The sequence below is a fragment of the Plecotus auritus genome (assembly GCF_963455305.1).
Source record: "Plecotus auritus genome assembly, chromosome: 9".
Lineage (NCBI taxonomy): Eukaryota > Metazoa > Chordata > Mammalia > Chiroptera > Vespertilionidae > Plecotus > Plecotus auritus.
This window is the reverse complement of record NC_137783.1, coordinates 147,479,461-147,495,993: the sequence shown is the minus strand read 5'-3', so window position 1 is coordinate 147,495,993 and position 16,533 is coordinate 147,479,461. Positions and strand designations below refer to the sequence as shown.

At 37.4% G+C, this 16,533-nt stretch overlaps 1 protein-coding gene across 1 annotated transcript in view; it reads right to left on the bottom strand.

Moving 5' to 3' along the window:
- Nucleotides 1–3,961: 3,961 nt before the first annotated feature.
- Nucleotides 3,962–16,533, bottom strand: part of CSTF3 (cleavage stimulation factor subunit 3) — a 79,092-nt gene continuing 66,520 nt past the window's right edge. The window contains exons 14-21 of the mRNA XM_080641770.1: nucleotides 15,801–15,944; nucleotides 14,383–14,485; nucleotides 11,395–11,464; nucleotides 9,899–10,094; nucleotides 7,129–7,282; nucleotides 6,346–6,440; nucleotides 5,048–5,108; nucleotides 3,962–4,635 (exon numbers count right to left, since the gene is read on the bottom strand). Of these exons, the coding sequence (XP_080497896.1) occupies nucleotides 4,433–4,635; nucleotides 5,048–5,108; nucleotides 6,346–6,440; nucleotides 7,129–7,282; nucleotides 9,899–10,094; nucleotides 11,395–11,464; nucleotides 14,383–14,485; nucleotides 15,801–15,944 (1,026 nt within the window). The 3' untranslated portion in view covers nucleotides 3,962–4,432. The remainder of the gene's footprint in view (nucleotides 4,636–5,047; nucleotides 5,109–6,345; nucleotides 6,441–7,128; nucleotides 7,283–9,898; nucleotides 10,095–11,394; nucleotides 11,465–14,382; nucleotides 14,486–15,800; nucleotides 15,945–16,533) is intronic.

The following is a 16,533-nucleotide window of genomic DNA, read 5'->3' as shown; positions in this document are numbered from 1 at the left end:
AATAAAAATACATTAAAAAATAAAGATAAAGGGCTATAGTCTTACTATTCGCCCCTACCCCCACCCTGACACTGACGCTATTTATTGCTTTTCCCCTGCCTGTTTCAGCCAGAGCCCCAGAACCCATTTGTTCTAGAGGAGAGTTAATTGATTTTAAAGACTTTATTCTTTTATACAAAACTAGAGGCCCGATGCATGAAAATCGTGCAAGGGGCTCGGCCCTCGCAGCCCCTGCTTCATCTGGAAGGTATTCCGGCTGTCCAGTCTAATTACCATATTACCCTTTTATTATTATAGATTACTCCTGAGCCTGGATGATTGCAGTTATATGATTTATGGGATCCACAGAGAGGAAGTTCTTTGACTCTTAAGCTTTGGAGAATTAAGGAGGAAATATATGTATATTTAAAATATAGTAACATAAAAGGAGATAAATGTCTGGAGTTTTCACTGAAAAATTCACTGTCATACAATTAACTGTTGTATTGATTGGATTAGAATTTCAGATAAAATAGTGTGAACTCACTACTTCTTTGATAAGAGAGTCAGAAAAATTCCTGGATGTTGAGCAGTATTTTTTGAGGAACTTCAATGACCAGAATTCCCAACATTATCTTGTAATTGAAAGAGGAGTTTTGGTCTCATATTAAAAAATACAAAACGTGCATGTGTATTTCAGACAGAGACATTGTATTAGAAGCAGAGCCATGAAGTTATTGGAGTGGTCTCCAACTGCCAGAACAGCAAGAGATGAAATAATGCAAGGAATCCCTTTATTAAAGGTAATGAGGACAGAGATCCAAGGTGGTGGTGGAGTAGGTGGAAGCTACATTCACCTCGTCCAAGGACCAAACGAATTACAACTAAAAATATAGAACAATCATCCTGAATAAACAACTGAAGACTAACTGAAGAGAAGTCTTACAACCAAGAAATTACAGAAGCCACTTTGAAACTTGTAGGAAGGGCAGAGATCCAAAAGGGTTGGCCCCACTCCACCGGACAGCTGCCGCGGTACCAGAAGTATAACTCAGCTGCGGGGGGTTCTAAGCCTAGAGCACTAGACCAGGAATAGGAACTCATATAACATCTGGCAGTGAAAAGCAGTGAGGTTTCTGTCTGCCAGGGAGAGACGAACATCCACTGAAGACCAAGCACCAACTTATTTATTTAAATTATTTTTAAAGTATTTTTATTTATTGATTTGAGAGAAATATCAATTTGTTGTTCCACTTAGTTATGCATTCATTGGTTGCTTTTTGTATGTGCCTTGACCCAGGATCAAACCTGCAACCTTGGCATATCAGGACAATGCTCTAACCAACTGAGCTACATGGTAGGGCCACAGGCACCCTCTTAAAGAGCCAAGAAATGTTAAAAGGCCTACTTTAAGAAGACTAAGAAGAGGAAGAGGAAAGAGGAACATAGTTAAAAAAATAAAATGACAATAAATACAAAGCTATATTATTAGGTATGTATTTATATCAATAATTACTTTAAATGTAAATGAATTAAATACTTCAATCAAAAGACATGAGGTGTGCCCTGACTGGTTTGGCTCAGTGGATAGAGCATCGGCCTGTGGACTGAAAGGTCTCGGGTCCGATTCCGGTCAAGGGCATATGCCTGGGTTGCGGGCACATCCCCAGTGGGAGGTGTGCAGGGGGCAGCTGATCGATGTTTCTCTCTCATCGATGTTTCTCTCTGTCCCTCTTCCTTCCTCTCTGTAAAAAATCAATAAAATATATTAAAAAAAAAAAAAAAAGACATGAGGTGGCTGAATGGATAAGAAAACAAGACCCATATATATGTTGTCTAGAAGAGGCCCACCTCAGAACGTGATACACAGAGACTAAAAGTAAAGGATGGAAAACTATATTTCATGCAAATGGAAATAAAAGAAAAAGCTGGGCAGCCATACTTATTTTTGACAAAATAGACATTAAAACAAAGGCTATAAGAAACAAAGAAGGACATTACATAATTAAAAAAAGGAGCAATCCAACAAGAGCATGTAACCCTGGTAAACATTTATGCACTCAACATAGGAGCACCTAAATATGTAAAACAAATCTTGATGGACATAAAGGGAGGGATTGACAGTTACACAGTCATAGTAGGGGGTTTTAACACCCCATTGACATCAAAACCAATAAGAAAACAGCAGCCTTAAATGACACACTAGATCAGATGGATTTAATTGATATTTTCAGAGCATTTCACTCCAAAGCAGCAGAATATACATTTTTTTCAAGTGCATATGGAACATTTCTTAGGATAGATCATATGTTGGGACACAAAAGAAGTCTCAATAAAATTAAGAAGATTGAAATCATATCAACCATCTTCTCTGACCATACTGGTATGAAACTAGAAATCAATCATACACAAAAAACAACCTGAAAAACACACAAAAGACACGGAGGCTAAATAACATGTTACTAAACGATGAATGGATTAACAATGAGGTCAAGGAAGAAATTAAAAGATACCTTGAGCCCTAACCGGTTTGGCTCAGTGGATAGAGCGTTGGCCTGCGGACTGAAGGGTCCCAGGTTTGATTCGGTCAAGGGCATGTATCTTGGTTGCGGGCACATCCCCAGTAGGGGGTGTGTAGGAGGCAGCTGATCAATGTTTCTAACTCTCTATCCTTCTCCCTTCCTCTCTGTAAAAAATCAATAAAATATATATATATATATATTTTAAAAATGATAGCTTGAAACAAAGCAATAAGGGGTAGGCTGGAGGGACGGGGTTGGAGGCAGCCAGATGAACATTATCCCCGTAGAAGTGAACCAGGCTTCAGAGGAGGAAAGGGTTGATTATATTGGGAGGAATGCCATTTCTCTAAGTACATGCTACACGTTTATGTATATTTTATTGTAGTCAGAAATGCATGCAGTATTCTGTGGCCAGAAGTCCTATTACTAAAGTTTAGACTAAAGGACAAATCTTCCCTAGTTTTATTGGAAAGCAATAAAAGTTAAGTAAGTAGAACTTTAAAAAAACAAAATTCAATTTTTCTAGTGTGTTCAGTGAGGTCACTTCTGGGATTGGTTCTGTGGTTAAGGTTGCTCTGTGGCCGCTGTGCTATATGATATTAGCTCCAAGCCCGAGCACCCAGGGGCAGCACTCCTTTGCCTGCCTCAGCCCAGAGTATTTGGGGCTTTTCTCCCTCCCTCTCCAAGGATAAAGGAGGAGTTTTATCCCCAAATACACTTCCTGTAGTTAGTCTTCCTAAATCTCAAGAATTCTTTTGCCTTCTTTTGCAAGAATTAACTCTTACAATATTATTTTTTCCCTCATGAGTTCCTAAATTGACAAAGTTTGTTTGAAATTGTAATGCCTCACAGACTCTCATGACTGCTGCCCTCCCCCACCTTCCGCCCCCCGCCCTCCGCCCCCACACTGATGGAGTTCCTTCTGCAAGTGGCAAAAGCCAAGAGTGAAAGAGGCAAAGTTCAGAAGCACAATATTCACATTGAATTGTTTTGTTGTTGCTCTTTGAAGGTAAGTGAGCCAATTTTTTCCTGGAATCTCTCATCACTAAGGGCCAGGAAAATTCACTTAGTTTTGCCCTAGCTGGTTTGGCTCAGTGGATAGAGCATCGGCCTGCAGACTGAAGTGTCCTGGGTTTGATTCCAGTCAAGGGCACGTGCCCAGGTTGTGGGCTTGATCTCCAGTGGGGGGCATGCAGGAGGCAGCCGATCAATGATTCTAATCACTGATGTTTCTGTCTCTCTTCCCTTGCTGAAATCAATAAAAATACATATTAAAAAAATGGATCCCTCATGTTTCCAGTTAGTACCAAAAAAGATAAGGGAGGACATGCAGTTAAGTATACACACAGTAAATAACGTGACTCTTCTTGTAATGTTGATGGTATTGGCTGAATAACATAAGTAGCTATTTTAAACAAATTCTGAATGAAAGCAGCAGAAGGAGGCAAGACTCTTTTTTTAGATCCTTTTATTGTTTAAAGGATTGTTTTAAAATTTTAAACTACAAAACAGATTCCATACATTCTGCCATAAATAAAAACAAACAATAAGGCAGGACTACATAAGCAGACGGAGAACAACTGTTTTCAGAAAAATGTGATAAAATGCTTTACAATCATAAGCCATCCAGTTTTAAAATAAAACCATTGAAAACTCACAAAGTCTTCAAGCGGCACATACAAGACACCCTTGAAGAGGGAACAAAATGTGGTTCTGCCATTTTGCACTGTTCTCAGTTCCATATTGTAAAATTCACACAGGTTGGTTGGTTTTCTTTCTCAAGAACCATATGATAGAGGCACCAATGACAATACAACTTTGTTTCCAAGAACCTTGTAACAAAGCATTGTCTCTTTTAAACATGTGACTTAGGAGGCAAAAAGGGAATCCTGGATAAAAGTTTTCTTTTAGAGGCAGGTTTTGAGCCTGTTTCACCGAATTCGCTTCTGCTGCCGTGCTCTATAAATGTCATGAACAGGAGGGACGACAGCTCCCTTTTCCTCGTCGTCATCTGAATCCTCATTGGGCCTTTTGACGGCCTTGGTGAGTACTGCATTACTTTCCACCGGGCCATTGCCTTCCACAGCGAGCTCTGGGGCTCCGCCAGTAATGAGCCTCACAGCTTCCTCAACAGCTGTTGAAATAAAACAAGAAGGGCTTTTGGAAGATGTTGAAAATCACACTGCTATGAAAGACTATGTCCTACTTTGGATACTTTATAGTTAATTTCATACCCTACTATTAGCAAAGCATGGTATAGTACTACTAACACTAAATAATTAAGGGAAAAGACAAAAGCTGCTAACTTTAATAAAACTGTTTTCATAGGTCAAATAGTGCATGTTCACATGAATAGAGAAGATAAGCTTTTATGACATGTTACTTAGTGAAATTAGAATATGAAGAAGTCACTCCTACGTTTCTTTGTACTTCTATAAGATGGCTAGCTGGTTTCGGAAACTTAAGTGGCAAAGATTAACAATCTCTCCTGCATAGAAGACAACCATGTGAATTCCACTCTAAGAAGTGGAGTTTTCATGACTTACTATTGGGTATCTTGCATCTTCGGAAAATTTCCATCAGTTCATCCACTTGTACAAAAGGACCCTATTTTGATATAAATAAATTTTATTTATTTTTAAACATTTTATTGAAAATATTTTTAAAATTACAGTTGACATTCAGTATTATATTAGTTTCAGGTGTAGAGCGTTGTGGTTAGACATACATAATTTATGAGGGGATCCCCTGATAAGTCTAGTACCCACCAGGCACCATACATGGTTAAAAAAATTTTTTTTTTAATTCTCAGTTTTATAAACAAATTTTATTGAATGATTTTAGAGAGAGAGAGGGAGAAAAAGAAACATTGATTTGTTGGTCCACTTATGTATTCATTGTGTATGCCCTGACTGGGGATCAAACCTGCAACCTTGGCACATTGGGACGGCGCTCTAACCAACTGAGCTACTTGGCCTTGGCATAGTTAAAATATTACTGACTATATTCCCTATGCTGTAGTTTACATTCACGTGACTATTTCGTAACTGCCAACTTATACTTCTTAGTCCCTTCACCTTTTTCATCCAGTCTTCCAACCCCCCTCCCATTTGGCGACCATCAGTTTGTTCTCTGTATCTGTGAGTCTGTTTTATTTGTTTATTTGTTTTGTTTTTTACATTCCACAAATAAGTGAAATCATATCTTATTTATCTTTCTCTGTCTGACTTATTTCACTTAGCATAATACCCTCGGTCCATCCATGTTGTTGCAAATGGGTATGATTTCATTCTTTTTGTGACCGAATGATACTGCATTGTATATATGTACCATATAATTGTCTACTATCCAACTGGACACTTAGGTTATGTCCTTATCTTGGTTATTGTAAATGATGCTGCAGTGAACATAGGAATGCATGTATCTTTTCAAATTAGTGTTTTGGATTTCTTTGGATAAATATCCGGAAGTAAAATTGCTGGGTCATACGGTAGTTCTATTTTAATTTTAATTTTCTGAGGAACCTCCATACTGTTTTCCACAAGGGCTGTATCAGTCTGCATTTCTACCAACAGTGTACAAGGGTTCCCTTTTATCCACATTCTCACCAACACTTGTTTGTTGATTCATTGATGATAGCCATTCTGACAGGTGTGTGGTGATATCTCATTGTGGTTTTAATTTGCATTTCTCTGGTGATTAGTGATGTTGACACAAATTTTAATCCCCAAAATCTGACAAGTTAAAAAAGCACTACTTTATATTTCCCATGATGCCAGAGGAAAAGCACACAGTTACTCTTAACTCACAGAGCAAGTATCTATCATGAAAATTGTGAACTAACCTGGAAACAGATAGGAGGAGGGAGAAGTTTCATTAAAACAACAGCTGCAGGCGGTACTGGGAATACTCCACCGGGTACAGGGTGCAAACCTGGAGCTATAAGAGAAAGAAAAGCAAGAATCAGACGGGATGGAAGAATTCTGTACATTTAAGAGCTAAAATAAGTAATTTGTACATAAAGATGTTCTATGTCTATATTGCTTTTTTTTGGACATTTTAAAGTTGTGTTCAGGGCTTTACACATTTGAACAAACTCAAGAGGGTGAGACAGTGAAAGCCATCTCAACCCCATTGCAGAAGAGTAAACTTAAATGACTTTGCATAAGACAACCCAGGGTCTGAACTAAAGTCCATTTGTCAAAGACCATTTCTAAGCCTCACAAGTTACTTGTTCAGCAATCCTGTTTAAAGTCAGTTATTCAACAACATATTTAATCATAAAGGGCTGGTTCACATAGGATCTAGAGGGACGACTGTCCATTAGTAAGTATAAATAATACCAAATAACATCCCTGAAGTAAGTCTCCAGCTGTACAGATAATCTGTATGTAGCAGCATTTCTGAAAGCTGTCTAAGTATCACTGCCAAAATGGGTTATTGGAATCTGGGTCATTGAGGTTTTTGTTTGTTTTAAAGACATTCTTAACATAGTTCAAAGATTACAGTCTAGTCACTTGTCATAGTGACCCTAGTCTAATAGTGAACGTACAATGGAAAGGTCACATTTCTTGCCCCCCAACACCTCTGGATTTAAATCAGTACTGGATCTAAAGTTATGGCTTACGTGCTAAATGTCGTGGCTGAAATGGAATCATCTGCTGAGTATCTGGTTTAGGGTATTCTGGTTTTCTATCCACTTCATCTTTCAGAACAGGCACTATAGAAGGAGCTACAACTGGGTCTGGAATTATAGCTGCTAGCTTAGCACGGGAGACATCCTGAAAATGCAGAACAGAAGAATCCTAAACCTGAAAAAGGGACTTATAGAGTATAACTGTGCAATTCTACAATCTTGAGGATACACTGAATAATTGGGTAAAAACCACAGAAAGAGAGAATGGAGAGGAATAAGCAAGAACTTGCTGATGGTAAAGATTTTTAAATACTCAACAAGGAAAGCTAAAAGTCTCTAAAGATTTGGTGTTTTTTAACCTTACCCAACCTGTTAAGAATCATTTAGGGGTGGGGAAAAATCATTCAGGACATTTGTTAGATAGACAAAATCTTTTGTGGGTAAATACGTAAGACTGGACACCAAGAACATTGGGGTAATTTGGAAGAAAATCTGCAATTTTAGGTACTTTCCTGACACCTCCCTTCTACTGGAATTGAACAACATCCATTTAAGTAAAGAAGCTAGATTAAGTGAGGTCCTGCTTCATGAAAGCTAAAATGAAGTTTATCATTGCTTACACTAGTTAAGATTTTGTTAATGAAATAAAATATTCCCAACATACAATTATAGGAAGAAGGACCACTTATTGAGCAGCCATTATTTGTCAGATAATTCTGGCCCCTTATTTCTTTTTTTTAATGAGGCAAATAGTAACATCTCCATTTTAGAGAAAGGACTCCAAGAGGCTCTGGTATTTCCAAGGTCATACAGCCAAGAAGTAGAGAGGATTGGGAGCACAGGCCTGTCTGACCTCACACCCATCACAGTCTCCATTTTAGTATCTGGCAGTGCCCACCAGGGCTGAGAACAACTCTCCAAAGGAAGCCTCCCATTAGCAGATACCCCACCCCAGAGAAGTTCCTCTGCTACAGGCAACCTGTGTCACTCTACCTGTCTGGAATCAAGAGTCCTCTTGCCACCATCAAGGGATATACAAGCATTTCACCTTCTCAAATTTGCTCACATGCAGTTGGAGGCAAATCTAAATGAGTAGGCCCACTGGGAATTACTCTTTTCTCACATTCCCTCACTAACATGTTACACACAGAGAAACACATTAATCTTTCCAAAATAAAAGAGTAGAGAGAGCAATATAAGATGGAAAATTCATATTCAAGACGTTCTACTTGGAAATAGCTCTTTATTTTCATTAACTTCCATAATTTCCATTTTCATCTTTGCAAAGTTGAGACTTTTTCTAATAAGTTCACAGTCTAAAATATATTCGGCTTTTCATTGAAAAACAGTTAAACTAGAAGGAGAACCTGCTCAGCTCTGGGCAGTAAACCCTTAGTTCAGAAAAGGAACTTGGGACTGGCACAGAACCGGAGCATCCATTAACCAAAAGGTCTGAAACTTAATTATGAGTTATTTTTCTCCAATATTTCAACCTGGTTTGGACAGCAGACAAGTGAGACCCAGCCCAAAAGAGGGCAGTGAGGAAATGGAGAATGATGGTCAGGAATATCCTAATGCTGGTTGGATTAAAGGAACCAATCTAGGACTCTTCCCTTTGAATTTCCACCTTGGTCTTTGCTAACATGACAGAGAAAAATCAAGAAATAATACAACAATGGTTTTCTCAGCAAGGGCTATTTCTGGGGCTGTGTAAACATTAATTTCCCCCCCGCGTCGGAACAGGTTCAGGTAGCCAGATTGTTTTATGACTCAGTGGTCTACACAGAGGAGTTCCATTCCTAGATAAGCTAATTTCCTCAAGGGCCCCGTGAAAGGATTGATGTTTCAAAGCTATAGATCCCTCAAGGAAATTTACTGATTTAACAAACTGTAATATTTCTTCATTATACCTACAAATATGTAACAGGAGCTACATTTGGTTTAAGAGCTGTCCAAATATGTTCAGGTGTTGTTGTTTTTAAATGTATTTTATTGATTTTTACAGAGAGGAAGGGAGAGAAAAGAGTTAGAAACATCAATGAGAGAGAAACATCAATCAGCTGCCTCCTGCACACCCCCCACTGAGGATGTGCCCGCAACCAAGGTACATGCCCTTGACCAGAATCGAACCTGGGACCCTTCAGTCCGCAGGCTGACTCTCTATCCACTGAGCCACACCGGTTAGGGCCAAATATATTCAGTTTTAAGAACTATTGAGGAAAAAATATAATACCTAAGATGACAGTCATATTTTCTTTAGTTTTTCTTCCCTCCCAACACCTCCATCTATCTGCCCATCAGACATAGGGCAATGACAATTTCAGGGAATGAAAGTATTTGTTTAATTTCATTTTGTTCAGTACTTTTTTTAAAAATCTTCACCTGAGGATATGTTTATTGATTTTTAGAAAGAGAAAAAGGAAGACAGAGAAACATTGATGGGTTGTCTCCCGAACAAGCCCTTACTGGGGATCAAACCCGCAACCTAAGTATGTGCCCAGACTGGGAATCGAACCCACCACCTTTTGGTGTACAAGACGACACTCCAACCAACTAAGCTATCCGGCCAGGGCAGTACATTTGATATTCAGTGTTTCATAGACCCAAGAAAATTCCCTGATCTTTTTTCTTGTTTTCTGCAAATCTATTCTAAAACTAGATTAATTTCTACTTCAGAATTTAGAGTGAGGTTTATCCATGAAGTGTTCTAAAACATTGGAAAAATAAGGACACTACACACATCTTGACCCTAAGTACATACCTTATAACCAAGTGCTTTTAGTTCACTTGCAGAGCAAGGATATAAATCCATGAACTTGTATCTATCTACCAGTAAAGCTGTTTCTTTGCCTTCATACTCTTCCTTGAATGCTGTAAACCGTCTTTTCTCCACTTTGAGTATACTAGCTAGATCACCAATATTACTTTCAAAAGCTAGAAATCGGGCCCAGATTTCTCTGTAAGAAAATAAATATAATCAATACTTAATTGTTCTGGGTTTGGGGCAGGAAATCCATTTATTAAAAAAAGCCTTAAGCTCCCCCTCTCCCTTTTAAAAATTATGTCTCTTTTTTATTATAAAGATTTCCAAATTATAGAAAAATAGAATAGTGCAACAAATATATCATTACCTAATTACCTAGATTTAATCATTACTAATATTTTGCCGTATTTGCTTTATCTTGTTTTTATTTAAGTATTTGAAAGTAAATTATATACATAATATTTCAGCCTAAATACTTCTATATTTAAGCTCTGTTGTGATTTTTTACTTATTTAGCATACCTTCCTATTCTTTGTGGTCAATAAGACAGATATTTACCCTGGAAAAGGTAAAGTCCAGGTGGAAGAGCTAAAAAAAAGAATCTGGATAGATTTCCAATTTCTCCTGAACAATGAATGTGGCTTCACCTTTCGTTGAGTGGCATGAATTACAACGTAGCATACATTCTTCATTCAATCTTATGAATAAAAATATAAAAGCTCTCTATTTTTCCCATGAATATGGGTCACTGAGGATCAATTTATGCCTCACTACTATTCTAACAGCCAAAATTAATTCTCTGAGGCTCTTAAGTGTCATTAAACACCACTGTACATAAAGTAATATACCGAATACCTATTATATACCAGGTATAAAACTACCACAAAAATCTGTCACTGGAAGATATTATTGTTACTCGATGGGAAAGTAAGGATTGGCAAGGTTATAAGATCTGCCCAGGGTGTAGGTTAGCTAAGCTGGAATTTGAACCCAAGACTTCAAAGCCTTACTATTTCCACTATATCACTACTTTACACTGTTCCTCTGTTTGGTAAAACTGATAGAGGTAAAACCATAAATCAGGGACATAATGTGTCAAACTTTCAATCTATAAGAATCTTTGCTCTCAAGTAAGGAAGGTAAAATTTCAGAACACTTCTCTAATTTGTTCAGATCAATTTCTAAGGATATAGTAAACTAGAAAAATATATTAAAATAGTCAATAATAAATTGCTAAGGCTTCTCTCAAAACAATTCTGATCAGTATACAAACACTAAAAATGTATCTTTAAAACTAAACAAAAATTTTAAAAAAAATTATCTTAAACAGGTATGAAAATATTGCAGGTAGGCATTTGTAAGTTAAGCTTTGAGAGAGATGGGAAATTTCTCCTGAAATTTATACTCAACAAGCACATGTTCATTCCATAGATCACAATTCAAGTATTCAAGCCACATTAGGACCTGACCAACAAGTTTTCACGATGGCTTACCCTGACTTTTCAGGAGGAAGGCTTCCAGATGTTAAAACGCGTTCAAACAAAACTCGGGTATTATTGTCCTCTAGGATAAAAGAGTTTTCAAATATTAACAAAATTGCGTTTCACAATTCAGGAGTGTATTTGCACATGCATTAACTATTATCACAACCAATTTTTAAAGATGAGGGAACTTGAGGTTCACAAAACTAAGGTAGTTGATCTGGTTCACTGTTATTGAGTAACCAAGCTATAACTTGAAACCAGGTCTTTTAACCTGTAGTTCAGCCCTCCTTAGTATACTGCAGTTGTAATGTATAACTATCACAGGTCTGAGCCTGGCATCATTTGCCTTTAAAAATAATGAAAATTACATATCTGTTGACATTAGAAGTGTGACTGTTAATATTTTTAAATACAATGAGTGGGAAGGATGGCAAGCTCAAATTGAGATATTGTTGAGTTTCTTATTTTGCAACACCAGGACTACTCTGTATTTAGGTTTAAATTCCTATATAGGTACAATAATATCTAGACTGGTAGACAAATATGCAAATGGAAAATGAATTAAAAATGAGGAGAACATGCCCCACTCTAGCTAGGTTCTCTCTCTTTTGCCCCCACTTGAAAAGAAAGTCACACAACTGGCCCCGATTCCCAAGCTTCCCAAAAGTTTGTCTCTTTGCACTGTGCTCCCTGGGGCCAGTTCCCGGGGTGGGGGGTCGGGGGGGAAGGGGGCTGCCCACATCCCTTTCTCGTGCCCAAGGCGGGCGGCAGCAGCAGTGGTGGTATCAATAGCCAGTGGCAAGTAAGTCTTGCATTTTATTCTTTTTGCTGTGTTCCACACTTTGCTTTAGGCACACTTTTTACCATTCCATATAACTTTCCACTGCTTGTTATATTGTTCTCTGCCTGGAATAACACATTTTCCTCTCTTTACCTGGCTAACTACTGCTTACCCTTCACAATGCATCTTGTGTCCTCTTCTTTATGACACCCTCTAGAAAGCATTGCCCAACAGAAATATGATGCTAGCCAAATATATAATTTAAATTTTCTGCTCGCCACATTTAAAAGAGTAGAAACATCCCACCGGTGTGGCTTAGCTGGCTGAGTGTCATCCCTTGCACCAAGAGGTTGCTGGCTCAGGGCACATGCCTGGGTTATGGGCTCGATCCCCAGTAGGAAGCATGCAGGAGGCAGCCGATGGATGTTTTTCTCTTATCAATGTTTCCATCTCTCCCTCTCCTTTCTCTCGGAAAATCAGTAAAATAAAAGAGTAAAAATGGTGGAATTTACTTTAATATATTTTAATTAATCCAATATATCTAAATTATTATCATTTCAACATGCAATCAATGTGAACAATTAAGATATGTTACCTTTTTTTATTCCCCCATACTAACTCTTTGAAATCTGATATTTTACCCTTGCACCGCATTTCATTTTGGCCTGGCCGCATTGCAAGTGTTCAAAGCTCAGTAGTCTAAAATGGCTACCATAACAGCACAGCATAGCTCTAGAACTAAATTATACTCTCCTCTCTATGCTTCCAAAGTACTTCACTCAGGGCTATATTACAGAATTTAGCACATTTTTTCATGATTGCCACCATATCCTAAGTAGTTAACATTTATATATAGCATGCTTACCACATCCATATAAAAGTCAAAACTTCATATAATCATCTCATATCTGAAAGGTACTCTTACTATGACTGTTCTGCAGTTGAGAAACCTGAAACAAGTTCATACACCTAATCCCAGAACTAATGCTTCAATTAAGGACCAAATAATGATGGAATTATGTTTACACATATGATTCCCCCATGAGAATGCTCTGAGGGGAAGAATGGAGTCCAATTCACCTTTCTGTTCCCAGGCCTTACTAACCAGAAGGTACTGAATAAATAAGTGATGGGTAGATGAGTGGATGGATAATGAGAGGAGGACTATCTAAAACACTGAGGCTGGAAGACAAAAATGCCTACATCAGATATCGCCCTCAGTTTTAGAATAGCAAACATTATACATACTAGTAACTATTCTAAAAAAATCAAGCAAAATAGTTAAAAATTAGTGAGGAACATTAATTTCATACAAGAAAAAAAAAATTTAATTAAATGTTCCACTGTCTCACTTTTTGAAGTTAAGTCCTTTTCCAGAGTGTAGAATCACTAAGCTGAAATACAAAATCATATATAAGTTGTATTCTTTTCTACTATTTAGGTATACAGAATGTTATATATTTCCTGAAACTATCATTAAAATCATTGGTCAATACCTGTGATATCTAATTCTATAATTATTCACATGGCATATACTTGTATATTTCTTTCTTAAATCAATTTTTATGATATCATTTTTTGGTCAAATCCTATCCTGGACTGTGGGTAACTGGACTAAATGAGATATACATGTATAGTATATATGAATACCCTAGCTCAGTGCCTGGTATAAGGTAGGAACTCAACAATGGATGGCCATTATTATTATTATTATTACAATAGAACAGGGAAATAAAAATAAAGATGCTAAATAAACATCATGTTTGGTTTTGAAGTTGGTTCCCCAGTAGCCTCAAAGCATTTTACTTTATTACTTGGGCACCTTTGGGTTTTGGTGGCTATAGTTTTTTGTCTGTCCTGTCCTATCACTTCCTACCTCTTTCTTCACACAAGAGACAATTTACCCAGAGTCATCAGAGATGAGCATGGATAACTCTGTCTCCAACTCTAAATATACAGCTTTATCCTACTACTGATGGGAATTTACTGATGATGCATTAAAGACCATTCTGCAGAATCAAAAGGCACCTACCATTTCTCAATAAATATAAATTCTTGACTGACAGGCCACAAATATTTCCTAAGTGCTATCAAGTGCCTGATTCTGGTGTGATAACATGATTATAATACATTGGAGAAGGAAAAAATCCAGCAACATAATTTCAGAGAATAACATTGATGGCTTAATATTATGTAATCATTATAGATCTACTTACCATTAAGGTGAGAAAGGTAGTCAATATAGGCCAGAACATATTCTGGAATGTCTCCATATTTCTTTAGCCCCAGCTCAAAAATCTTAAAGGCAACAGATTTGTCCTAGAAATAAAGAGAGGAAAGTACTGATTTCCATGAAGTGTCAAACAAGATACTCAAAAGGATATTAAAACTATAGTACCGCCAAAACCGGTTTGGCTCAGTGGATAGAGCGTCAGCCTGCGGACTGAAAGGTCCCAGGTTCGATTCCGGTCAAGGGCATGTAACTTGGTTGCGGGCACATCCCCAGTGGGAGGTGTGCAGGAGGCAGCTGGTCGATGTTTCTCTCTCATCGATGTTTCTGACTATCACTCTTCCTTCCTCTCTGTAAAAAATCAATAAAATATATAAAAAAACAAACAAAAAAAAACTATAGTACCTAAATGTGACAAGTTATATTAAGAATTAAAATGGAGCCCTGCCCGTGTGGCTCAGTGGTTGAGCATCGACCTATGAATCAGGAGGTCACAGTTCAATTCCCAGTCAAGGCACATGCCCAGGTTGAATGCTTGATCCCCAGTAGGGGGCTTGCAGGAGGCAGCCGGTCGATGATTCTCTCATCATTGATGTTTCTATCACTCTCGGTCTCCAAAATCAGTAAGAATATATTTTAAAAAAAGAGAATTAAAATGGAAATTAATACCATATTAAGTAAAAATTACTGTGCTAAAAACCACTCAAGGAAGTTTACATTCAGAAATATGGAGTTTAATAAGGTAGAAATGAGCAGGCAGTGGGGGTTTGGGTTGATGCTCCATGTAATTGCACACAGATGCACTTAAGACTTCCTTTATGCCGAAACCGGTTTGGCTCAGTGGATAGAGCGTCGGCCTGCGGACTGAAAGGTCCCGGGTTCGATTCCGGTCAAGGGCACGTACCTTGGTTGCGGGCACATCCCCAGTAGGAGGTGTGCAGGAGGCAGCTGATCGATGTTTCTCTCTCATTGATGTTTCTGGCTATCTATCCCTCTCCTCTCTCTTCCTCTCTGTAAAAAATTAATAAAATATATTTAAAAAAAAAAAAAAGACTTCCTTTATGCCCTAGCTGGTTTGGCTCAGTGGATAGAGTGTTGGCCTGCAGACTGAAGGTTCCTGGGTTTGATTCAAGGGCACATGCCTGAGTTGCAGGCTTGATCCCCAGTAGGGGGCATGCAGGAAGCAGCCAATCAGTGATTCTCTCTCATCATTGATGTTTCTCTCTCTCTCTCTCCCTCTCCCTTCCTGTCTAAAATCAATAAAAATATATTTTTTAAAAAAAGACTTCCTTTATGATAAGAGCTATTAAAGCCTAATGACAGGAACTAGGACTACCTTTCTTTCAATTAAGTATCTCAGATGAAGGAAATTATTTCATCGTTTTATTTTATTTCAGTACTTACTTTACTACAGTAATACTCCATGAGTGCTGCAGTAACGTAGACATGATGGCGGGTTCTGGTATCTTCTCTTGCTTTTTTAAATATCATTCTTCCAGATTTGATACCTTCTGCTCTTCTTGCAAATTTCATATACTGGATATATACCTATGTAAAACCAAGTATTTGTGTTCTATAAATAAGGCAGAATGTGATCCGTGTAGTGTTCAAACTGGCTTACGTTATCTTAATACTAATATGTTTTCTGTATAAGAAAGAAATCTTAAATAATCAAGAAATCAGGAAGTAAGATTATAGACATTGCACTATTTAAATCCACAAGCAAATTTGTTCTGGTATTAAAGATGCATGCACATTATTTTTTAAAAATTGAGATATAATTCACATACCACAAAATTCACCCTTTAAGTGTATAATTAATTCAATAGGTTTTTTTTTAACAAGATTGTGCACTTATTACCACTATGTAATTCCAGATCGTGCAAATTAGTAAATAAGGAATTTGTTAATTTCCCTATTAACAAATAAAAGTAAAAGTACTAGAAAACACTCCATTAATGAATACCAACACCTAGAAAACTCAAGTTTTGATCTAATTCAAGCACGCTTAAAATATATGTTTAATTTCACTTTTTTGGGGGGAAGAGGCAGTTTTATAACTTTAGTAAACAATCAGCAGTTAGTTTTTTTTTTTTTTTTTTTTTTAATATATTTTATTGATACTTTACAGAGAGGA